This window comes from Typha angustifolia, chromosome 15 (assembly GCF_048772165.1).
Source record: "Typha angustifolia cultivar Huaian chromosome 15, ASM4877216v1, whole genome shotgun sequence".
Taxonomy (NCBI): Eukaryota; Viridiplantae; Streptophyta; class Magnoliopsida; order Poales; family Typhaceae; genus Typha; species Typha angustifolia.
The window spans coordinates 1,858,977-1,881,447 of record NC_133253.1 but is presented as its reverse complement, the minus strand read 5'-3'; the positions used below and the strand labels follow the sequence as shown (position 1 = coordinate 1,881,447).

Sequence of the window (22,471 nt, the reverse complement as noted above, 5' to 3'; positions counted from 1 at the left end):
TATGAATAAATTTGTAGAAGTACCTAATTTGCATTTGAGATATGCTTGTAAACTTAAACTCAAAAAAATTTTATGTGCAAACCAAATAATGCTCAGGTACTACGATTTATTATGATCGACATACTTTGTATCCCTAATGAAATCATCAAAATAATTAAAAATTGCCTCAATTTCACTCCGTTTTAGAATCATTTTGAGTGCTATATTTACAAAGGTTTTATTTATATATATATATATATATATATAAATAAAAGAGTAAAATTAAACAAAATTTTGTTTAATTGGAGCTTGGGACTCTCGCTAGCCTTTTTAGAAGATGAAATAATTTATTTCCTTCGTATTAAGAGCGTATAATAAATAATATTGAAATGGGAATCTAGATCCGAATCCGATTGCAGGAATATGGATATATCGGAAACTGACCCGATCCGATCCGAAAAGCCCAATATAATATTCTAGTGGAGGTCGTATCGCGAATCGGGTCGGCCGCAAGGCTAACCGCCTAATCGCACCAAATTAATGCAATCCAATCCGAGAGCTAAAAAGACTGTGGACTGGTGAAGCGATCGAGTGATGAACGAAGGAGATTGGCAGATTCGAGCCGTTGGGAGATAAAAGGAAGCTGAGATTTTGATCCGCAGGGAGAATAAATCTGAGATTTTGTGGTGGATTTAGTTTGAATTCTTTTGTTGCCGCTGGGAAATTTGGTTATTTTGGTGTTCTCTCTTTGAGAATTTGATGCAGACGGAGACCAAAGAGGGGTCCCCAGAAATGGCGGAAGGCGGGGGCGAGAGGTGGTGCGTGGTTACCGGTGGTCGGGGTTTCGCTGCGCGTCACCTCGTTGAGATGCTCCTCCGCTCGCAGGAATGGTGGGTGCGGGTAGCCGATCTGAGCCCTTCCATCGTGCTCGAACCCCACGAGGAGGACGGCGTCCTCGGTGCCGGCATCCGATCAGGTCGCGCTGCCTACGTCTCCGCAGATCTCCGCAACAAAGCCCAAGTCGTCAAAGGTAAGAACGATTCGATCTTGATCCAGCTGTAACGATATGTGATACTCGAACTAATTTAGAGCGACATGCATAAAAATAACTTCCTTCTTTTGCTTAACGATAAGTTATTACTTCGATCCTGGCGTCTTTGTTGCTTTTGAAGCATTTTTACCTTGGGTTTGTGTAATGTGTTCCGAATCTCACTTTTGGAACCGTTTAATTATTTGGGTATGAAAGCTTCGATCTTTGTCCGGTTCTAGAACTAATTGACATATTATAGAGAAAATTTACTTCGTGTTTGTTAGTAGAAAATATTATTATGATTTTTTTTTCTGTCTTAGTTCGATTAAGGATTCGGTTTTACTAGATTTGTGGTCGTTTATCATTTTCATATTTTGGTTCTGAGATTAGATAGTGGATGAATGTCTGAACTGTTGTACACTTTATGATGATTTGTAGAACAAATTTAGAAATCCTATAAGGGCCTTTTTTTTTGTGGAAGATGTTACCACAGAAGAAGAGACCTAATGCCCTTCTCATTTCTAATGGAGAGATGCTTTTGATGAAAGACCATTCAAGAGATGTATCCCTTTATTTCAAGAGGTAATGTGGTGCTTCTTGCAATGGTGGCATGGAGCCAGTTCATTGAATGCCATGTCCATTTTCATTCTCAATCTGTTTTTTCCCCTTTCAAATAGCATATTAGATCTACCATGGTAATTTTATGTTTATGATATGATTCATACCTATAGGGTTTCCGGGAATATGCTGATATGTTTTACTAGTACTGACTTTGGCAAATATGTGCTGTGAAATATATAGATTAGAGGATAAGGTCAATTTTTGGAGGCTAGGGACTTCATATTTTAGAAGATACATTCAAAATTGGCTTTGAAGAGTTGGTATATGATTAATCATTCTTGAAGGTAGTGTTGCATTCACATTGCAATTTATTGTTAGACTTATGCATCAGAATTTATTGCAAACCCCACTTGCATGTTGAACTTATGCATCAGAAATTCATGGCAAGACACACTTGTATGCTAGCCTTAAGCATCCAAATTCATTACAAACTACATCTACATGTTAAACTTGTCTATCAGAATAAATTGTAAGCCACACTTGTGTGTTGGACTTATCCTGTCATATTTAACCCCTTCTTCTATGGTCTTGTTATGCAGCACTTAATGGTGCAGAGGTTGTTTTCCACATGGCTGCTCCTGATTCATCCATCAACAACTATCAACTTCACTACTCTGTCAATGTCGAAGGTCAACTCAGTTTCTATCCCAGTTTTACAACTGGTTTTGATGCTAGTAGTACACATCCTTACAAGTAGTCATACTAGTAGGTGAACTTTATAAAGTACTGTATGCATTTTTCAGGTACCAAGAATGTCATTGATGCTTGCTTTGAATGCAAAGTTAAGAGACTTATCTATACTAGCTCACCTAGTGTTGTCTTCGATGGTGTTCATGGAATTTTCAATGGGGAGGAATCAATGCCATATCCAGATAAGGTCAATGGAATGTCGGGTTGTATTTGTAATATTTCAGAAGTGTAGCTTTGTCTTACTCAGATACTTCTCTCTCTAGTTCAATGACTCATATTCGGAGACCAAGGCAGAAGGAGAAAAGCAGGTGATGAAGGCAAATGGAAGAAATGGCCTTCTCACATGTTGCATACGTCCGAGTAGCATCTTCGGTCCTGGTGATAAGCTTCTGGTACCATCACTAGTTGCTGCTGCAAGGGCTGGGAAATCTAAGGTAATGATGTTATCTTATTATTTCAAAATTTCAATATTGCGATCTAAAGAAGTTATCTGCCATCCTAATATCAGTTCCATCACGAAGGTTTCTTGTATTGCCCCTACTTGTCATATAGTTTGTATTCTATTGGAATATATATTGTCATTAATCATTTCCTATCCTACTTTAACTTTGTTTGGACTGGTTCAAAGGACTCAGATATTTGTATCTGGGAAATTCTTTGTTAGATGTGTTCTTATATGCATTTTTTTTTTCTTAAAGAAACCTGTGGTTTGATGTTTCATTTAGGTAACCTCAGACTGCAAAACACTTTCTTCTGTTACAAGCTATCTAATATAATTTGCTTTCATCACTTTCAGTTTATTATTGGTGACGGGAACAACATGTATGACTTCACATATGTTGAAAATGTGGCATATGGCCATGTATGTGCTGAGCGAACTCTAGCCTCTGAAGTGGGCACTAATAAAGCAGCAGGACAGGTACCCTTTTTTGTCGTATTTTGTTTTTCTTTCCTCTCTCGAAGATATTCCTAACATGGTGATTCACAGGCCTATTTCATAACAAATATGGAGCCAATCAAATTCTGGGAGTTCATTTCACTTATTATAGAAGGTCTTGGATATGAAAGGTGAATGCAACTTATACCATTAGCAACTTGTCTTTTGTGTTATTGTAATTCTCTGATTAGGCTTATTTGATTGGATAATGTCTTTGGTATTGCCCTTAGCAGTTAGATCAGGAACTTTAGATTTATGCTGGGTTACTAGTGAAGTTAGGAAGTCCAAAGCAATGTCAATTATATTCTGAATTAGATGACATGCAGTCAATCATCGATGGATGAAGGCCTTTTAGAATTCTATATTCTCACTGGGTTGGCAATAGTCAAACTTGGGAAGGCTAAACGTTGAAGCAAAATTATAGCTAATTGTGAACTTGATTCCAACCTTCTTGATATTATTAGCAAATTGTTGGCCAAAGCAAATTCAGGGCAAAGAGATCTCCTGCGACTACGAGGCTGGTCGGCAGGTGGCAAAACCAGAAGATTGCTCATTCTTTAAGCTCACTATGGAGAACTATCTGATTGCTCCATCAGAGAATGGGACTATATGGATCGTAGGGTGATAATATCTTGTTGCATGGAGTTGCATTAATCTATCAGGCATCCATAAGCTGAAGAGCCAACAGAAATGCACCCTCAAATTAAGGCATGATAAAGCTTAATTTGAACATTATGGTAGAAAGAGATTAATCTATGTGAAGTTCTATTTGGGTTCCAAAATAATTGAGATGAATTTTTGTACCATTAGATCCTATCACATTCTCTCTCTTCCTTTTGTTGTGTTGTATTGTTATTACATATGACACTGATTTTCATTTTGTACTTTGTTGCAGGCCTGGCACCAAAATTCCATTCTCTGTTATTATGCCAGTGGCCCATGCAGTAGAGTGGACATACAGGGTGTTCTCTCGCTATGGAATGCGTGTGCCCCAACTGACACCTTCAAGAATTAGACTTCTCACATGCAACAGGACATTCAGTTGTGCAAAAGCTAAAGACCAGCTTGGTTATGAGCCTATTGTGACACTTAAGGTTCTTAACATGAAATTGCATTTATTTTATTGTTTTGTGACCTAGTAGTTGTTTTAGAGTTTCAAGACATGAATTGCAAACTATATGCTGTATCTTGCTTCTGATCCTGTGCAGGTCTCCATCAATTTAGGCCAATATTTCAACTCTTCACCTTGTTCTCTGCTATGCATAGAAAATGACCAGCCACTCACTGGCATTGCACTATACATGTTACTCAAATTATTTTTTGCTCCATGCCTTAGCAATTGTCATTTTTGATATTGCAATTTGCATTTGCTCTTTCTTATTGTTGAAAATTGTAGGAGGGCCTGAAGAGGACTATTGAGTCATATTCTCATTTAAGAGCTCAGCCGCAAAGGAAAATATCTAAAGCTTCTATCTATCTTGGAGATGGGAAAAGTAGGGATGCTCTAGAGTTGTATGCATTTTAGTTTTTCCAATTATAATATACTGATTAAGTTACATTTCTCCTTCAGTTGCTAAGACAGTTCTTTGGAAGGATAAGAAACAGACGGTCACAACACTATTACTCTTGGCTGCGATGTATTACCACTTATTTTCATGTGGATATACCTTTATTACGGCAATGGCAAAGCTTCTCTCACTAACTGCATTATTTTTGTTCATTCATGGGATGTTACCTACCAGAATGTATGGATACTTCTCTCTTTCTGTATTTTACCTGCATCTTATGGTTGCATCCATTCATAACCTTTCCACGGCTTTTACAAAGTAGAACTTGACGTTTGAATGCAAATCCTGTATATATTGTTCATAATGGTAAGTAGGCTGATACTTTCGAAAACTTACAAACTGTAAAGACAAGTTTCCACCACTCAAAGTAATCTTTCTGTAATGCAGCAGTATGGTGTAAGATATTGCTCTATTATCTTGTAGCAACATGAAGACATGCATTTCAGTACATACTTCTCTGCACTCTTCGTATCCTCTTAACTTAGCAGAATAGTTGCATAGAAGTAGATTATGACAAGAATAGATTTTGATTGCATTTTTTTTTCTAAACAGTTCCTTCTCGTCCTTGTCTTGTGTTGAGGATTTGACTACTTACCACCTTTGTACTGATTGTGGCATGTTGAACATTGTGGTTGCAGACTTGGTTACAATATAGAGAAACTTCAACCTTCAAATTTTCACGTGTCAGAAGTGAAAGCACAACATATTGCATGTTCAGTCAGTTCTTCGTGGAATTCTGCAGTTGGCGTAATAAAATCTCTTTGCAAGGGAAAGGACTGGTTACTATTTCTTAGGGTACGTCATTACCATCTTTAGTCTGTTGCATCATATAGGGTTCTCTTCACTGATTTACAAGTGATCTACAGAACCTGTCTATAGTTCGATACTCTCTGGTTCTTATTGTTTTCTTTCTGGCATTGATATTAACAGGCAATTTGCTTCCTATTTGTTCTCAATGTCCTCGGAGCCATGTCACTGCAGACCACATTTAAAATAGGTAATGATAACCTTCTATCTTTTGTAAATTTCATTTTGTGTATTTGATACTTCTGTTGGAACATTAACACTGTAGCACCTGGTAATTGTATCGGATGCATTACGATGAGAATGCTGAGTATTTGATAATCGTCTAATTTTGGTTTACTCTCCTGCTACAGGAATCCCTGTATTTTTTATTGCTTTCTATGTTTATGAAAAATGGGAGGATTCCATTGACAATCTCTTTGAAGATGCTTCGTCCTACATTTTGAAATTGAGGTCCAATGCTACCCAAAAATTCTCAAGGAACTGATCAGGACAAGCAAAAGCAAGCAGAGCAAGAAGATTCTATCCAGGTTTGGAAGTACATCATGTAACTTCAACAATTATGCTGTCCATTTGTCACTTAATTTTGAATCAATTGGCACTTATGCTGTAAATTAGTTGGCCGGTGGTACTAGTTCTCATGTCATCGCAGCGTTAGTTTAGTTGAGGTTTATAATATGGATTCAATCTATCGTCAGTTTGAGACACATTCTGGATATTTAGTTACTTTTGAGTTTTTTTTTTTTGAACATATTCTTTTGTGGAAGAAATTTTGACATAACCATCATCGTTGTTAATCTGGTTTGGCAGTAATCCTGCAGGGGATTTATATCTTGTGAGTTCTGAGGAATCTGACAAAGGAAAAAACAAAAAGAACCTCTATAGGGATTGATTCTACCATTGAAGTTTGCAAAGATGTCCACATTTTTCTTAAGTCAATACTTTCTAGTTCATTTTTATCATAATTATTCTTGTAGTTTGCAACTTTCAAAAGTTATATCTTATGGTTTTATTTTCATCAAACTAATGGCTCACTACTATTTCTAAGGGCCATGGTTTTAGCGTACATAAAATCAATAAAAAAAGACACCTTAGTTTTATTTTTATTTAATTTTTTATCATTCGACTTTTGTATTTTACTTGGAACGTTTCAAAAACATCCGTTTCTTAGTAGTTAGCTAGCGTATAGATGAGGTGAAGGAATTATTCGTGTAAATTGACCTTAATATCTTTAAAAACTTTAATTTTTTCTTAAATTAAGCTAAAAGTAAAAGATTGGCTGGGTCAAATTAACTAAAGTATTCTTGAGGTATTAAAAGATAAATGCATGGTCGTAAATATCTAGGTGTGAATCATAATAATAGCAAAATATAACGTTTTCGATAAATATTTCTCTCTTTTGAGTTATTAATTGTCGTTCTATTTTTGTCATATAAATAAATATATTTGAACGAATGAAAACGGTGTTTGGCTCTCGGTATATCGATCGAAAATAAGCAATATAAAAACTATTTTAATCTTATTTAATCTCATGAGAAGATATCTTGTCAAAGGCTAAGTTGGACTCATATACTGTATATCAAAAGGAAAAAAAAAAAAGGAGTTAATTATACTTTACTTCCATCTTTCTTCAACTTAAAGCCTAGTCTTGATTAGATGAAAGTGTAATTAATTGTACTGAAACTCAAATTTAAAAATTCTAATTAAACACAAAGTTATAAAGGATTGAATAAAATTTTTCAATGTATCTAAAATAATAATTTTAGATAATAAAAATATAAACACACGAAACTTCTTATGAAAAAATAAATAAAACCATCTTCTTTTCTTATAAAGAAACATTAATTAAAACCAAGCAACTTTATCATACTTATCTACAACAAGACCCAACTCAGGTCTTGCCACGTATATCAGTATGCCTTCCAGCCTGATCTCCTAATCCTAACGAGGATATGGTTCCATCTAAGGGATATTTTTGTCCAAAGCATCAATCAACTTATCCTTTTTTCCTCATCATACTTAATTCGTGAAAGAGACCAATTGCTTCTCATCTCTCCATACTTCTAAAAGATTAAAAAACAAAACAAGAAGAAGGAAACTTTGGAACACACGTCATGAGTAAATTGACCTGTGATGGATCTTTTAGTAGTAACAGAGGAAGATTCCATGGAATCATCCTGCTAAAATCATCTCATAGCAAAGTAAAAGTCTGGCAATCAGAAGTGCTACAATTCTTATCAAGGGAATATGCTTATATGCCTAAGAATTTATTTCATTTCTTCTTCTTCTTCTTCTCCTCTCTCTCTCTCTCTCTCTCTCCTCTTAACTCTTCTTTCTCTCTCTGCACCCACTTCCCTCCTTACACGCTTAGCATATGCTATCAAATATTCCACCCTCGTCCTACCTCACCCAACTCCCCTTCTTCCCATGCCTTTCATCCCCTTGGTTATAATAACCATTGCAACCAATGCTATATTCTTCATAAAAATCACTATAAGATAACGAAGAATGAAGTTTGGTAAGAGGCTAAAGAGGCAGATAGAGGAGTCTCTTCCAGAATGGAGAGACAAGTTTCTTTCCTACAAGGATCTCAAGAAGTTGGTCAGGCTTATCTCAACCACCGACGCTTCGCCGCAAGCAGAGGGAGAGTTTGTGTCGCTCCTCGACGCCGAGGTCGACAAATTTAACGCATTCTTCATGGAGCAAGAAGAGGAGTTCGTCATTAGGCAGAGGGTGAGGGAGTGCTCATGTTGGTGTGGTGTTCATTGGAGTTTGTGGAAGTGATGATAAAGGTTAATTTGTTTTTTTTGTTTCGAAGCAGGAGCTGCAGGAGAGGATCAGGAGGGCGGCAGAGAGCTTGCGGCCATCGGAGGCGGGGTACGCAGCGGAGATGGGGAGGATAAGGAAAGATATTGTCAACTTCCATGGGGAGATGGTGCTTCTGGTGAACTACAGCAGCATTAACTACACAGGTTATGCTCATTTTCTTATTTACTGCTGTTAATTATTGATAGAATTCGAAGATTCATTAGATTTTTGAGTTAGGAAAACGGTGTGTGAGTGTTTAAAAGCTAATGAATTTGACAAACAAAGGATCAGATCTAGTACTAGATTGATTTCATGGTTAAAAGAACAGAGGTTTGAAGAGCTTGTAGTTGCAGGGCTGGCCAAGATCTTGAAGAAGTACGACAAGCGAACAGGCGGCCTCCTGCGGCTGCCGTTCATCGAGACGGTCTTGAAGCAGCCCTTCTTCACCACCGAGCTCATCTCGAGGCTCGTCAAGGAATGCGAGATCATGATGGAAGCAGTGTTCCCTGCTGCCGAAGAACAAGTGGAGAGGAGGGAGAGAGAAGCATTAGCAATGGCAGAGCAGAGCATCTTTAGGAATGCAGTGGCTGCTCTCATAACCATGCAAGAGTTGAGGAAAGGAAGCTCTACTTATGGCCACTTTTCACTTCCTCCCTTGATCTTGCCAGATCCTGACTTATTGCAGTCACTTCAGATTCCTTCTCCCATTCCAATCCAATGATGCAATAGATTTTGGTGGGGTGATTAATTCCACATGTTATTATAAATGTAATGTATTTGCCTTAAAAACAAAATTATACCACCGCGAGAGAGGGAGAGGAATTAGCTTATCTAGGAGATGGATGTTATACCTGAATCAAATGCCACACTTGTCCTAATTAATCTACGATTTTATTTTTAGTTTCGTATATAACTCTTCTTCCCAAAGTAATTTGCAATCGAACACAATATCTTTTGAATGGCATGTCAAGAAAAAACTATTTTCCATGGCAATTTCTGAAAGATTGAGAGAATTCCAAGTAGTGTATACGGAATCACCTTTCAGGGTAACGTGTGAGAGATCAGCTTTAGCCGCTTTGGCGGCATCAGCATTAAGGATATCTAGACTTGGAGCTAACTTTGTTTCCAGAAGAGATCTCCAGCTACGAACGAAAACAGATTATTAGTCAAAGTCATTGTTCTGGCTAATACCCTTTTGATCAGTATTCATATTCCTGTCTACCATACGAGCTGAGAGGTTAAAAAAATAGAGACCATTCAAGATAAAGACATCATAAAATCAGAAAGAGAAGAATGATTCTCCTCAAAGGTGTATTTGGTGAATATTAATCATGTATTGGACTGTCTGAAAATGACAGGGAGAAAAGAAAGATACGCAGGAGTATGCAAGATATTTTTAATCTCATCCTGTTCAATATTAATTCTCTCTTTTGACTACACTCAGTGGACTATATGCGTTCCTCCTGAAAGATCACATATATCATGTCGTCATTCTTTCATATGGTAGCCCGCGAAGAACTGTGATCCAATTCAGTGCTGTAATGAAGGATATGCCGCCCGAAACTGCAGCTTGTTTCCAATCTTTACTACTATCCATATTTCTGTTCTTGTCCTCAGGAGCATCAGGTGATCTGGAATAACTCCAGCTATCTCTATACATTTATATGTAGATTGTTCCTAATCTAGTTGAATATTAGATGACATATAAGAGCAGTCCTTAGCATACGATTAATAAGGCGAATAAGAAACTGCAAGTTTATGGTAGAAGAGAGACCATATAGAAATAGAATGAATCAGTCCACCCAGTGTAAACATCACAACACTAGCTGGCAGTAAGTAGTCCATGGTGGTAGAACTCCTCTCATTGAATTCAGCAAAACTGAATTACCATAATGTCTCTAGCATTCCTATTGCAATGGCTAGTGTAATACAATTCCGAAGTGGCATCACCTCTTTCCAAAACATTGCATACTGGAAGAATCAGAATATTGCTAGTATGGCAAAGGCAAGAGATAAAAATCCATAGAATCTCATGAGAGGGGGCAGGGCTGCCCTTCCTGGCAGATAGCCATTAGGTGTTATTCCATACAGTCTTTCCTTCTATTATTAGCTGATCAAATATCGAATTGCAGTAAATGAATTACAAGTTATACATTCCAGTTTTTGTAATTTGTATTGTTTTCTATAGTAATTTTGCCTCAAGATCACTTCCTTTGAAGTAGGCAACAAACACTTACGGACGGTCAGGGCTGTGTGTCGAACGGCGCAAGAGAACTCCTCCTTCAGTACAATCACCTAATTTTGCCAAGTCAGGTCTGCAGCAAATGGATCTTTCACCATCGTAGGCTGAGCCACAGATTGTTTTGCAATCAACCACCTCAAATATGATTGCTTTAACCATCTGAGGATTGATATCATTTGCCATGGTTGCAGCTTTCTCTGGCCTTCTGAAAGTGATGTTCTCAAAATTGACTTCCAATAACAAGAGGACATATAAAAACATGAGAAGAAATAAGATCAATTCAAGAAAGATCTAGTAACACTGGTTTATGATATTTATCTTAATACACAATATTTTGTTAAGTGATCACGCTCGTTAGAATGCAAAGTAATCTTTTCATTCGATATCCTAACTGGGCTGCCTATATGTGTGTGGTGAAACTATTCTCAATTCAAATTCTACTCATAGAAGTGCAATCTTTGAAATGTGAACAAGACGACACCAATTTGTTGATTTCTTACAAATATAAACCATTACTCCATTGCCAAAACAACCCAAAATCTTCCACAAAGTCACCAAGAAACAACCTTTGGGTCATTGTAATGGATAGAAGAAAGGTGAGATAAGTGCTGTGCCGGATAAAGGACTCTCCTCTGGCATCAGATGAGTTGCGAGAGGGAGGAGAGTTGAAAAGAATAGCAGAAGAAATCTCTCTATCCATTAAGAAAATGAATAACTTATACAATCCATACTTTATCTGTAGTTCGATAGTACAGAGTTATCGGTTGGAAACATTGCTAAGTTTACAAAAAAGCCGGCCTCACTTTTGCCGCCCATATACAATTTGTGAATAAGGAAAGGGCTAAATTACAAGTATCCTCCTTCGAAATCGGATGCGGATCCATATACCAAATCCCTATCTCATCCGATTATGTCATGCTAACCCTGATCACCGAATACCTACATACGAGCCGTCTGATCCTTATCGAGCGGTTAATAATAGTTTCAAAAACCCTTGGCTGCGTTTATATACGACTCATCTTCGATTCGCCTCTTTCCACCCTAAGGCCTGCCCTCTATCTTCGCGTCGATCCCGTCTCCGGCTATCCCTCTCCTTTTTCAGGTTTGGATCTGGAAGCAATCGCAATGAATTTTACCTCTCTTTCGTAATAATTCCTTTTTCTTATGGTGTTTGGCTTTACATCTGCTAGTTAGATCTAGTTTTATGGACGTAAGGATTTAATTTATTTGATGGATTTTCTTCATTCATTGAGATTTTTGCTAATATTTTTCGAATTAGATGTTATTAATCTAATTACAAAGAGATCCTTATGGAGAGGATGGATCGATGAAGTTCCTTTTTTTAATTTTTTATACTTGCAGTAGATTGTTGTTGTTATTTGAGGAGTGATGGCTGTGACTTTCTATAATCTTAACTCGGAATCTGGCCTCCAGAAACTTGATGACTACCTTCTTTCTCGTAGTTACATTACTGGGTAAGTTGTTCTGATTTTTGGTCATTATTCTTTTTTATCAATGTTCTAGTATTGGTTCTTACGGTTGATAATATTGTAATTTTGTTTCAGTTACCAAGCTTCCAAGGATGACATAACTGTGTATGCGGCATTGTCAACCACCCCTTCATCGGAATATGTTAATATATCTAGGTGGTATAGTCACATTGAGGCACTGCTAAAGTTGTGGTAAGCGGTGCTTGAGATGAATTTTTGGTTCATTTCTTGGTCGGCATCCAATTTTCACTGTTAGACCTAAGTGTTTGACCTGTCTGCTTTGATCCTTAGTGGCGTCTCTGAGGGAAAGGGTGTTAAGATTGAATCCTCAGCTTGTGTGGTGGAGGATGTGCCCGCTTCCCCTCCTGTTGCTGAGAAAAAGGTACGTCCTATGCAGCTCCTTCTTTTGGTAATTAAAGTTGTCCAATATTTAGTAACTTTTAATAATTTTCTTGAAAGAATTTTCTTTTCATGAGAGTTCTTATATGTATTACTCAATTATGCAAACATCTATTAGTTGGATATATATATATATATATTTGTACTCTTAAGTGATTGTTGCATTTGATAATATGCTAGGAAATTTTGTGGCGGTCATCAATAGTTCCTATGTGGGGTAGTGTATGATGCTATCGCAATATATTTTTTGTCAGTTGACAGTTATCTTAGACTTATGTGGAACATTATTCTTGTTGATGTGCTACATAATTATTTTTCTCGTAGCAAACTATTAAGTTCTTAAAATCTCTTGCTTTATCTTCAATTCACTGAATTGTAATTTGTAATTTAGGCTCCAGTGGATGAAGACGACGATGATGATATGGATTTATTTGGTGAAGAGACGGAAGAGGAAAAGAAGGCAGCTGAAGAGCGTGCAGCTGCAACAAAAGCATCGGGCAAAAAGAAAGAATGTCAGTTTTCTACTTGCTTATTTTACTGCATCTCATGTGTTGTTTCACGTATAAAAGCTGATTGATACCATGTTTTTGTTTCGTCAATAATTTCAAGTCTGAAGAGATATACTTATTTTTGGTTGCGAATAGAATAACATGAATTGAGAATATCTCCATTTCAGTAGAGTTTGTTGGCCCTCTTTTTTTCTTTTTTTTCTTGACTTGGATTATTGGGTCATTATTTGCTTCAGCTGGAAAATCTTCGGTTTTGCTTGATGTAAAGCCGTGGGATGATGAAACTGACATGAAAAAGCTTGAGGAAGCTGTAAGGGGTATCCAGATGGAGGGCTTGCTCTGGGGTGCATGTATGTAATTCTCACTTGTCTCACTCAATCTCCCTAGAATATTTTCTTTTTCTTTTTCATTGAGATGCTATGAAGTGTCGAAGAATTGAATGTTTTTTTATTGAACATCCATAAATTTTACCATGCTGAAATGTGTTCTGCAGCAAAGCTTGTTCCAGTTGGTTATGGCATCAAAAAGTTGCAGATCATGATGACTATCATAGATGACTTGGTCTCTGTTGATAGCCTTATTGAGGAATATCTCACTGTTGAACCAGCAAATGAATACATTCAGAGCTGTGATATTGTGGCATTCAACAAAATATGTGAGTACTTTTTTTCTAAATATCCTGATTACATAGTTAGGAAATAGTGATGAGGCATATTGCATATAAAAGAAATTTATACAAAGGAAAAAAAGAAAAGAAATAAAGTCAATTCTATTTTAAACTCGTTGGCATATGAGTTGTTTATGTTTCAATTTATTATCTCTTTAGTTGTTACTGACCTCTCATTTTTACTGAATCGAGGGGTTCAGAACATTACTGAATTATGATGTAGGAAGGATTAATCCTGAATGGTCAACAACATTAGTAGGACCATATTTTTTTAGGCTCATAGGAGGCTAAGGTGGAGTGAACCATCTTAAAAGCAAAAGCTATAAGGTCTGTGACCATGAAGAACCAGTTATATTAAGGCATCTTTGATTAGTATGAATGAAGCTTGACCTCACCTTTGAGCTCGTTGGCACTTGGCAGCTTGCTGGCATAGTACGTTTAATGCATAGCCTAATAACCTGTGTCAGTAAATGTGGACTAAAGTTCATAATTTTGAATATCGCATTTATAATGTTTGTTTTGCCATGTCGCAATTTCTTTTTGGATTCCCATGTTTTACTCCTACATTGACAATTTTCTTTATCTTTCTTTGTTGCAGAGAATATTGGTGCCATAAGGACACATGATTAGAACCATGCATGGTTGAGAATAGTTGTTTGTTTTATGTTTTAAAACTGGTGGGCATGCCGGTTTAGATGTTGTTTGGTTATGTTTTGTGAACTGCGGGAAACAATTATCGTCATCAATTTTTCGATCTGAGTTTTGTTGGGGCTTTCGGTATTATATTATTATTTATCTCTTCATAACATCTTAATTTCCCATTTATTTTAAGTAACAAGAAAGGCTATTGCAATCTAACGCAAATATGCCCGCTCTTTAGGATTTCCTTCTAGTTCGGTACCTCAGGTTTGTGTTCATGAGCGGATTATTTTACCGACTATTTCGTGGGTCTGGTGATAACTTACTTCGCTAGTTTCTTTGTAGATCGTTCAAGTAAATTGTCAGGTTGTGCCTTCGTTTCTCTGTTTATCCAAAGGACGGAAGTCAAGTTCGTTCGGCAGTTACATGTTGAGCATGTACGGCGTTAGTATACCCTCAATAATACATTTGAAGCTCTTCATCTCTCGGCCCGCATCCAGAAATAGGTTTTGCCACCTGTGATGTCTGACAAAGCGTTAATCTAAATTGTTTGATGGAATTTTAAATTTTTAAATCATGCGATTGGTTTCTGTTTTAACCCCTAAAATATTATATATTTTAGCTTAAAATAAATTAATTTTAGTCTCTTGTGATCTGTCTTGATAGTTTTGGTCTTAACCAATAAATATCGGACTTCAGGATTTATCAAGTTTCGAGTGTTATTGCTTTGTCTCGGATTAAAACTCTAAGCCAAATTTCAAGTTAAATGAAAGGGTGCGCCAACCAACGCGTAACCATGAGCTTGCCTACCAGAACACCATCCAAGAGCTAGTAATGCAAAAATCTATATCCTAACTTTGTTTCCATTTTTCGTTGCCTCGTCTCAACATATCGAGTAGATATTCTGTTATTCTATATGGTACGCTTCCGAGTGACACTTGCAGAAAAGCTGGAAGCGAGCAACCACTGAGAGATAATCTCTACACGGTTCAACTGGTAAGAGTTGAAAAATTGCCTCTGATCCTTCACAAGAAAAGAATAAAGAACGAAAAGACTAAAACAAAAGGTACTAGAAGCAAGCTCACAGGTAAAGTCCCAGCCTAGGTATAAGCTCCATTCTGCATTGAAGTACATATCTCACCAAGAGAGTTTGGACCGAAAGGAGAAGCTTAAGATTAACATACGAAATCCCAAGGATCTGATTAATTGGAAGCAACAGTAGTAATACACATTATCTCAGCAGCAAGGAGGCAGGAAAGTGCTAGGCATTATGTTGCATCACTGAAACAGACCGCGATAAAATTTGCGGGTAAAATGAAATAAGCTTTAACCAAAGCGATGGTGTACATGGAGAGTCGCTTAGCTTCAATCCAGATCAAGGAACTCCATTCTCTTTCTCATCGAACCTTTAAGTTCCGTGGCATCCTTTTCTGCTTTCTGAGCCTGTCGATGCAACATTATATACAACACTGTTACGTGATGGAAAGTGTAGCAACACAAGCAGAAAGTACTCAAGAAAACCTTAAACTAGTAGCTGGTAAACCTTTCCTAATTTGACTTCTTTCTCAGGCAGGAGAAAATTGAAGAGCATAAGACAGCACAGAAGAAGAGCGAGTTGAGCATGTATATAGCTTCAATCAAGGAGTTTCAACAAAGGGGGGCATATCAAAGCTTAACCTATCTATGGTTTTACTACTTGTGACTGCTTATCAAGACGCTGAAGTTTGATATTTCAATATTGAATGCATAAAATAAAAGGCAGCAAATTGTAGGAGTAAAGACAACACTATGATTTGTCAACATGATATGCTACATCTGACAACCTCATTATTATGCGCCAATGTCAAGGCCTAGTTCAGCATTTGACTAGAAGCAAAAGGGATCTCACAAAGAAAAATGTACTTGGTTATGCCTAGAAAAGGTGCCCAGAATTCTCTAGAAAAATCTCTGCTTATACTTAATGAAAGCTCCAATTTTCTTAGTTGACCCACTTGATTTAGGAAGAATTTAGAGATGAAATAGAGAAAGTTAACTCAATAAAATACTAATCATCAAAGACCAAACTAAAACAAAATTTGACTCTGCTAAATGGATCCAATCCCTTTGATTAGAATTTGCGATAGATAACCTCTTATTATCTCATCTGCTACCAAGCACCAAAAGAAAGAAAGGAAAAAAAGTCACTGTTGCATGCCATCATTCGACCAAAAGACATATACATATTTCAGTGTTGCATACCATCATTCAACCAAAAGACAAATATATATTTCTACAGAGATTTAGTAAAGTTATAATACACTGATGTGACCTATTTCTTCGCACTGCTAGTTCCCATTGTCAATGTTGCATACCATCATTCAAGCAATTCATACCAGATCTTAACTCCCACAGACAGGAATATGACCAAAGTGAGAAAAAGAATCTGACCAAATTCAGATGTGAAGTGGCAGAAAGCACAAGTTGGAAAGTGTAAAAAAAAAAATCATAAAGGAAATTAAATTGACATTGCACAGAACCACATATATAAGAAAAAGAGGATATGATTACTTGAACAAGCTACTGTCCTGAAGGTACTTACCCTTTTAATCTCTGCAGCAGAAACACAAATCATATGAGCAGGAAGCTCCTCACGATCCATGTCCTGGTGTATTAGAATTAAATTAAGAAGGAAGAAATGGTGTCTATATTCTTTATTCACATGACAGTACTCTATAATCAAACCAGGGGAAATTAGTACCAGTTCTCCGATTAAGACAACATTCTCCCCACGAATCACATAAAGGCCTAAAGGAATATCTGAATACAGATCCCCTACAATAACTCGCTCACAAGCACCTTCAAGAACAGCATTTGCTGCAAGTTGAACTAGTGTCATATGACCAACCATCTGAGCACGAGATGACTAAGGCAATGCAGTTTATAGTTCAAAGGAGGTTCAAAGCATACCAAATTGATCAAAAGATCGAAGAATACCCATAAGTTTGCGTCCATCCCGTAGTAAGACAAGTAGTTTTTCTGTCAATGATGCTAACAGTGTCAAAAGGGATAAGCTTGATCTATTCAATCATATATAAGACAGATGAATCCCAGAACCAATATTTATATCTTCTTACCATGGAATATATAACATAAGATCGAATATGAAATAAAAGCTTCCCTCAATTACCCACTTAAAGCATATATCTGCATTATTTTGTGAATGTGGAAGTATACTCCCTCCACTCCATAATAAAAATGATTTTATTGCTCTTGTATGTTGTATTTGTTATCTCTGACAGCTAATTTAGTCCTGGAACATAGTTAACAAATGTGCCAAATGGAAAGAGAGAGTGAAAAAAAGGGAGATAAAGCTAGGATGTTAGACCTTCCAGCAGAATATCTAAATTTGGTAATAATGACTAACAGACTAAATAAATACAACATTCCGACACTAAATCAGAGGAACTTAGATAATGAATCAATGATCAGTCAAGAAAATGAATCACTGTAATAACTCAAACCTTTTATGGCTTAGATAATGCGTCTCTGTTTGTAAATTGTAATGTCCAAGACCTAACATTTTCCCAAGATAGTTCCAGAACCAAGGTGAAATCCAGTAGGATTTAATCAAAAGACTACCTTAGTGTTGTTCCAACTTCAGGATGGAAACAATCACATCCCATCAACAGGAAGAAAAAACCCACATAATCCAACTTGTGCTTGCCCTCTATAGAAAAAGATTAAATCTTTATGCCACAGAATCAAAGTAAACATAATGCAGCACCAACCACTACCAACAACTACTAAAGTCCATCTTGATATCATGGATCTACACTACGAACATGCAAGAATTATTATACAGCTGCCATATGTATTAGAATTCACTACAGTTGTGTGAAATTCTGAGATAGAATCAAGAATCTTACTGTCGAGGTAACTCGCGAGCGAGGTCGATAGAAAGATATCCTCCGGTCCGCTCCACGACATCGATCCTTAACCTTTCCAACCCGCGAAAAATCAATCCTCCTGAGGCCGTCACAAATGGCATTGGCAGGTAAACTCCTCCTCTTTCTTCCGATCCACTCGCCAATTCCAACCCGATCTTTGGAAACCCTAGCTCGGTATCACCTCTAGGATGGCCGTGGATTCAGAACCCAATCAAACAAGATCTAAACCCTAGATGGGAAAAAAATATATCAGGGATCTAGGGTTCTTTCTTGGGTATAGGATTAGAGATCGTTGATTGCGATCCCGATAGCGGAGGAGAAAAGGCAAATTATATCCGACTCTTATCGGTGGGAAGACAACCAAGTGAAGTAGCCCATTGACTTCTACCCTCTCCCGTGCGACGCACGTGAGTGGAAATCGTTATTTCCGTTTGCTATCCTCTTCATATTTCCTCTCTTTTTTCTCCCTCAAATTCAAAATCCTTGTTTGTTATCTTGTTTTCCTTTGTACAAATAATTTATAAGCTCTCTCTCTCTCTCTCTCTCTCTCTCTCTCTCTCTCTCTCTCTCTCTCTCTCTCTCTCTCTCTCTCTCTATATATATATATAATAAGAACATGGCTTGGCTTGATTAAATTTGATCAGATAATAGCAGGTGTTATACTTCAAAGGGTTGCAGGCATAGATAGGAGAATTGAAGGCCTAATTAAGAATAATTTACTATACTAGTGAATGCACATTGGCATCTGCCAAAGTTGTAGAATTTTGCTTTATGTACACTCTTATCCCTCCTGAATGGCACAAACTTACAAACAGTTGCTGGGCAGGAGACAATTAGCAACTGTTGGCATCTCTATCAGATAAGCAAGTTGTTTTGCTTCATTAGGTAAGAGGCATGCACCTACTGGCATAAGTTTGGATTCTTTCGTTCGAGTGACTGCAACTCAAGCAAGTCTTTGAATCTATTCTGAGATAAGTCCCAACAACTCCTTGTAAAGAGTATATATATCTTTCAGAGTCTGGCATCAAAATTGACAGCCATTTAAGATGAATTCTCGCCGTATACGATGTAAAAGTTTAAAATGCAGAACAATGTATGCCATTTGCCACAAGAAATTAAAGATCTCTCATAAGCACTCAAAAGTTTAGTCAGCTGAGAGCACAACATCAATGGTTTAATTATGGCGCCGTCGGGCTTCTTTAAATTCCAAGCATGCATCATATATCCACCACGACCACTAGCTTGACCTCCTTTTTATCTGCAAACCACGTCGCATGATGAATAAGAAAGTTTCTTTGAAACTATAGCAGACTTAAACTTAAAAAAGAAGAGTTCAGTTTGGAGTCTCACCATTCAATATCAACACAAGGGCAGGCAGCTTGCTTAGATCTCTAAGACAATATCTGAACACAATGTGAAGAAAATTATTAATAAGAAAGAAAGAAAGAAAACAAAATAAGTTTGCTAATATGCATTCAGAAACTGTCTGCATTTTGACTTACACTCTGAATCAGTCTTGACCCATTTACATCCATCCTCATCTTTTTCTTCCTTCTTGCTATGATGCTTCATTTTGTCCGTAGGTTTATTTTCCAAGTACTTCTTCGTCGACATTGAAGCAGATGTTTGAGGATATATTTTCTTCTGAAGAACTGTTCTCAGAATCTTTCAGGAAAACCAAAAAAAAAAAAAAAAAGAGGATCAATTTGGTATATATATATATATATATATATATATATATATATGAATAAATCAGGTTTAGGATTGATGTTTGCATCAGTTCATATACCTTATCCATCCTAGAGTGTGGAATAGGATCCCTTAAGCTGATCGGACTTGGAGCAAAGCCACCTCTCCATGCCAATATCTTCTTGAGAAGAATTGCGAGAGATCCTTGCTTAATTGCACTAGGGTTTCTGGCTAGCAAATCATTTGCCTTGCTTAGCATGATCTTCGTGTTGGGTGAGATATCGATCTCACCATTCTCATTGCTATCCAAATCACTGCAGAATTTCTCGCAAGAGGTTCGATCCACATCCAAACTCGAGGGGCAATTCAGAAACCTATTCAGCGGAAGATTAGCTCTCTCTTCTTCCACACTCTCTGATCCTTCCCTGCTACTACATTTCACCGGCCTCCGGCTCAGAAGCTTCGTTAGCTCTTCCTGCAACTTCTTCACTTCTTCTAGAGTGAAGCGATCTGGTAGTTCTTGCGACGGACGCGAATCTTGCTTGATTCGTTCTTCTTCCTGCGTATCTTTGTTACCGAACGTTCCAATCGACAGCAAAGATTCCGGCCAGTCGTCGAACTCTTCTTTCCGAGATTCTGGAACGCAAGTATCTAAAGAAGCACACCATAGTGATCAAAATGCTAGTGTTAAAAGATCAAATCTTTTAGACTAACAAGAAGAAGAAGAAGAAGAAGAAGAAGAAAAAGAGAAACACATTCTATTCAGAATTGCTTACGACGAGCTGAGCTTGTGCCGACTTCAGATCTTCTCTTCTCTTGCCTGCCATTGAACTTGTTCTGCACCCAGTTCAAGATCTACGCCAAATAAAATAAAAACCATAACTCCATCAGAAATTTTTTAAGACAACTAATAGAGCCACCCTCATTGCAGCATAAAGGAGCTTCTTCTCACTTACCCTCATAACTGGGAGCTATCAAAAGAGCACCTTTGATGATCAGAAGAAGAGAGGTATGAAGGAATCTATAGAAGAAGAAAAATAATAATAAAAAAAATATACTTCCCCAAAAGGCGTATAACTTTAGCTTAATTGTTACCAGGATCCTTTAGGCCATTGGGGTTAAATAGATTGGTGGCATAAAGTGCTACAGAAACCCATGGAGGAATTCTACTGGTCTAAATGCGTATTGTACGGTTCAAGTTCCTATGTTTGGACTCTTGAGTTGAATCTGGAAAGCTTCCTCTATGCTCTCCCAATTCGGCCAACACTTTCCATTAGCTTATCTACAAGGTAAAAACTCTTATAAGCCTTGTATTAATGTCCTAAGCTGTCACTCCATCGTGGCAGTCAGCTACTTGGCATCCCTTGATTGCTCCACACCAACAATATCTATATATATATATATATATATATATAAAGATATTACATATATAATGTCATCTCATTGGTCTCCACACATACACGTACCGCTGGAGTAGCTTAAAAACCGGTTATCCTGTCCGGCACGTGTGTGTTCCATCAAGGCGGTCCCTTTTATTAGGGTGCCACCTTTTCTTGTACGTCTTTTACTATATACCGTCTTTTACTTTATATCCAGCCCCCATAAAAATACAGTTAAAAGACTCGATCTGAGGAGGAAATAAAGATTTATTTTTATTTTTATTTTAAAAAAAAAAGAGAATAATTTTCCCCTTCCTTCCTTCCTTCCTTCCTTCCTTCTTCTAATTTGGATGATATGATTTGACAATCAATCCAGCACAGCGAATTAAGCTTCAAGCTGTTTCCAATTTGATATATGTGATTGTATACAAGCAAGCAGGTATTTGGTTGTCCGGATGCATCCGCTAAGCTAGCTGAATACAACTAAACTGATGCGAAAGAGAATCTCTATTTGTCCATATACACTCAATTATATATAAAACTACATCTAGGTGGCCTTTTTTGGTTCAAGAGAATAATATTCATGCTATATGAGCTTTAGGTAACTAGCCACCAACTCCAACTCCAACTCTAACTCCAACTCCAACTCCAACTCCAACTCCAACTCAATCATCCCCGTTGAGTGATGGGTTTCTTGCAAGGTTACGTGAAGGGCAAGTGGACTGGAAAGTTGAGCAGCACCCAGGTTGGCAGGATGGGAAGAGAAGACAAGAGAAATGTGGGCATGTCCCTCACCAACCCAACCACAAAATGAGCAAAACCCTAATCCTAACCCTACGGGAGTACCCTGCACACCCATTGCCCTATGTGTTTGTCAAAACCTCACGTGGGTGTGCAGCTCCAGATGTAACATATTTACTGTTAAAGAGTTATAAAAGAGTATCATCGTCGTTTTCGATTAGCTTAAGCTTTTTAGAGCAGTTAGTCTGACGGAGCAAGATGAGAGATCGATCGTGCGAATGGTTTACTCTAAGAAAGGGATAAGATAGATGAATGAATGAATGATGGCTCAGTCTCCAAACTAAGAGTTTAGC

At 37.4% G+C, this 22,471-nt stretch overlaps 5 protein-coding genes across 10 annotated transcripts; 3 read left to right on the top strand and 2 right to left on the bottom strand.

Annotated features, from left to right (window-relative positions):
• The first annotated feature begins 492 nt into the window (after window positions 1–492).
• LOC140779152 (3beta-hydroxysteroid-dehydrogenase/decarboxylase) lies at window positions 493–6,413 on the top strand. Its single transcript, XM_073124134.1, has 12 exons — window positions 493–1,009; window positions 2,170–2,259; window positions 2,374–2,507; window positions 2,584–2,754; window positions 3,117–3,239; window positions 3,309–3,388; window positions 4,153–4,351; window positions 4,654–4,750; window positions 4,828–5,002; window positions 5,464–5,620; window positions 5,756–5,822; window positions 5,983–6,413. The coding sequence occupies exons 1-12, from the start codon at window positions 739–741 to the stop codon at window positions 6,114–6,116; spliced, it is 1,698 nt and encodes a 565-aa protein (XP_072980235.1). The 5' UTR covers window positions 493–738; the 3' UTR covers window positions 6,117–6,413.
• Window positions 6,414–7,871: 1,458 nt separating this feature from the next.
• On the top strand, window positions 7,872–9,323 carry LOC140778346 (SPX domain-containing protein 5). 4 transcript variants are annotated; one of them, XM_073123012.1, is made up of 3 exons: window positions 7,872–8,362; window positions 8,448–8,601; window positions 8,785–9,323. In XM_073123012.1, exons 1-3 carry the CDS (start codon window positions 8,138–8,140, stop codon window positions 9,156–9,158), a joined length of 753 nt encoding a protein of 250 aa, XP_072979113.1. In that variant the 5' UTR covers window positions 7,872–8,137; the 3' UTR covers window positions 9,159–9,323. The 4 variants fall into 4 exon arrangements, with proteins under 4 accessions (XP_072979113.1, XP_072979114.1, XP_072979115.1 ...); XM_073123013.1 differs by having other exon boundaries at window positions 7,890–8,362; window positions 8,451–8,601; XM_073123014.1 differs by having other exon boundaries at window positions 7,895–8,362; window positions 8,791–9,323.
• Window positions 9,324–11,649: 2,326 nt separating this feature from the next.
• LOC140779952 (elongation factor 1-delta 2-like) lies at window positions 11,650–14,500 on the top strand. Of its 2 annotated transcripts, none has more exons than XM_073125302.1 (8): window positions 11,650–11,781; window positions 12,042–12,154; window positions 12,245–12,361; window positions 12,461–12,551; window positions 12,960–13,080; window positions 13,314–13,427; window positions 13,571–13,732; window positions 14,343–14,500. In XM_073125302.1, coding segments are annotated over exons 2-8 (693 nt in total). In that variant the 5' UTR covers window positions 11,650–11,781; window positions 12,042–12,068; the 3' UTR covers window positions 14,345–14,500. The 2 variants fall into 2 exon arrangements, with proteins under 2 accessions (XP_072981403.1, XP_072981404.1); XM_073125303.1 differs by having other exon boundaries at window positions 11,680–11,781; window positions 12,045–12,154.
• A 1,058-nt stretch (window positions 14,501–15,558) lies between these two features.
• Window positions 15,559–18,653, bottom strand: LOC140776926 (sm-like protein LSM1B). The gene is made up of 5 exons (XM_073120778.1): window positions 18,289–18,653; window positions 17,330–17,398; window positions 17,121–17,236; window positions 16,962–17,024; window positions 15,559–15,826 (listed from the first exon to the last, which is right to left on the bottom strand). Exons 1-5 carry the CDS (start codon window positions 18,347–18,349, stop codon window positions 15,749–15,751), a joined length of 387 nt encoding a protein of 128 aa, XP_072976879.1. The 5' UTR covers window positions 18,350–18,653; the 3' UTR covers window positions 15,559–15,748.
• Window positions 18,654–19,064: 411 nt separating this feature from the next.
• Window positions 19,065–21,221, bottom strand: LOC140779203 (protein NEGATIVE GRAVITROPIC RESPONSE OF ROOTS-like). 2 transcript variants are annotated; one of them, XM_073124194.1, is made up of 7 exons: window positions 21,094–21,221; window positions 20,955–21,019; window positions 20,775–20,853; window positions 20,099–20,649; window positions 19,812–19,974; window positions 19,660–19,712; window positions 19,065–19,567 (listed from the first exon to the last, which is right to left on the bottom strand). In XM_073124194.1, exons 2-6 carry the CDS (start codon window positions 20,958–20,960, stop codon window positions 19,693–19,695), a joined length of 819 nt encoding a protein of 272 aa, XP_072980295.1. In that variant the 5' UTR covers window positions 20,961–21,019; window positions 21,094–21,221; the 3' UTR covers window positions 19,065–19,567; window positions 19,660–19,692. The 2 variants fall into 2 exon arrangements, with proteins under 2 accessions (XP_072980295.1, XP_072980294.1); XM_073124193.1 differs by lacking the exon at window positions 21,094–21,221 and having other exon boundaries at window positions 20,955–21,074.
• Between the last annotated feature and the right edge of the window lie 1,250 nt (window positions 21,222–22,471).

Coding starts and splice junctions, on each gene's coding strand:
- LOC140779152 (XM_073124134.1), top strand. CDS start 739: ATGCAGACGGAGACCAAAGAGGGGTCCCCAGAAATGGCGGAAGGCGGG. Junction 3,240..3,308: donor CTAATAAAGCAGCAGGACAG/GTACCCTTTTTT, acceptor GGTGATTCACAG/GCCTATTTCATAACAAATAT. Junction 5,003..5,463: donor GGGATGTTACCTACCAGAAT/GTATGGATACTT, acceptor TTGTGGTTGCAG/ACTTGGTTACAATATAGAGA.
- LOC140778346 (XM_073123012.1), top strand. CDS start 8,138: ATGAAGTTTGGTAAGAGGCTAAAGAGGCAGATAGAGGAGTCTCTTCCA. Junction 8,363..8,447: donor AGTTCGTCATTAGGCAGAGG/GTGAGGGAGTGC, acceptor TTTGTTTCGAAG/CAGGAGCTGCAGGAGAGGAT. Junction 8,602..8,784: donor CAGCAGCATTAACTACACAG/GTTATGCTCATT, acceptor AAGAGCTTGTAG/TTGCAGGGCTGGCCAAGATC.
- LOC140779952 (XM_073125302.1), top strand. CDS start 12,069: ATGGCTGTGACTTTCTATAATCTTAACTCGGAATCTGGCCTCCAGAAA. Junction 13,081..13,313: donor ATCGGGCAAAAAGAAAGAAT/GTCAGTTTTCTA, acceptor TATTTGCTTCAG/CTGGAAAATCTTCGGTTTTG. Junction 13,428..13,570: donor GGGCTTGCTCTGGGGTGCAT/GTATGTAATTCT, acceptor TGTGTTCTGCAG/CAAAGCTTGTTCCAGTTGGT.
- LOC140776926 (XM_073120778.1), bottom strand. CDS start 18,349: ATGTCGTGGAGCGGACCGGAGGATATCTTTCTATCGACCTCGCTCGCG. Junction 17,399..18,288: donor GCTCGCGAGTTACCTCGACA/GTAAGATTCTTG, acceptor CATCATTGACAG/AAAAACTACTTGTCTTACTA. Junction 17,025..17,120: donor TTGTCTTAATCGGAGAACTG/GTACTAATTTCC, acceptor CTAATACACCAG/GACATGGATCGTGAGGAGCT.
- LOC140779203 (XM_073124194.1), bottom strand. Junction 19,975..20,098: donor CACACTCTAGGATGGATAAG/GTATATGAACTG, acceptor TTTTCCTGAAAG/ATTCTGAGAACAGTTCTTCA. Junction 19,713..19,811: donor GGTCAAGACTGATTCAGAGT/GTAAGTCAAAAT, acceptor CATTGTGTTCAG/ATATTGTCTTAGAGATCTAA.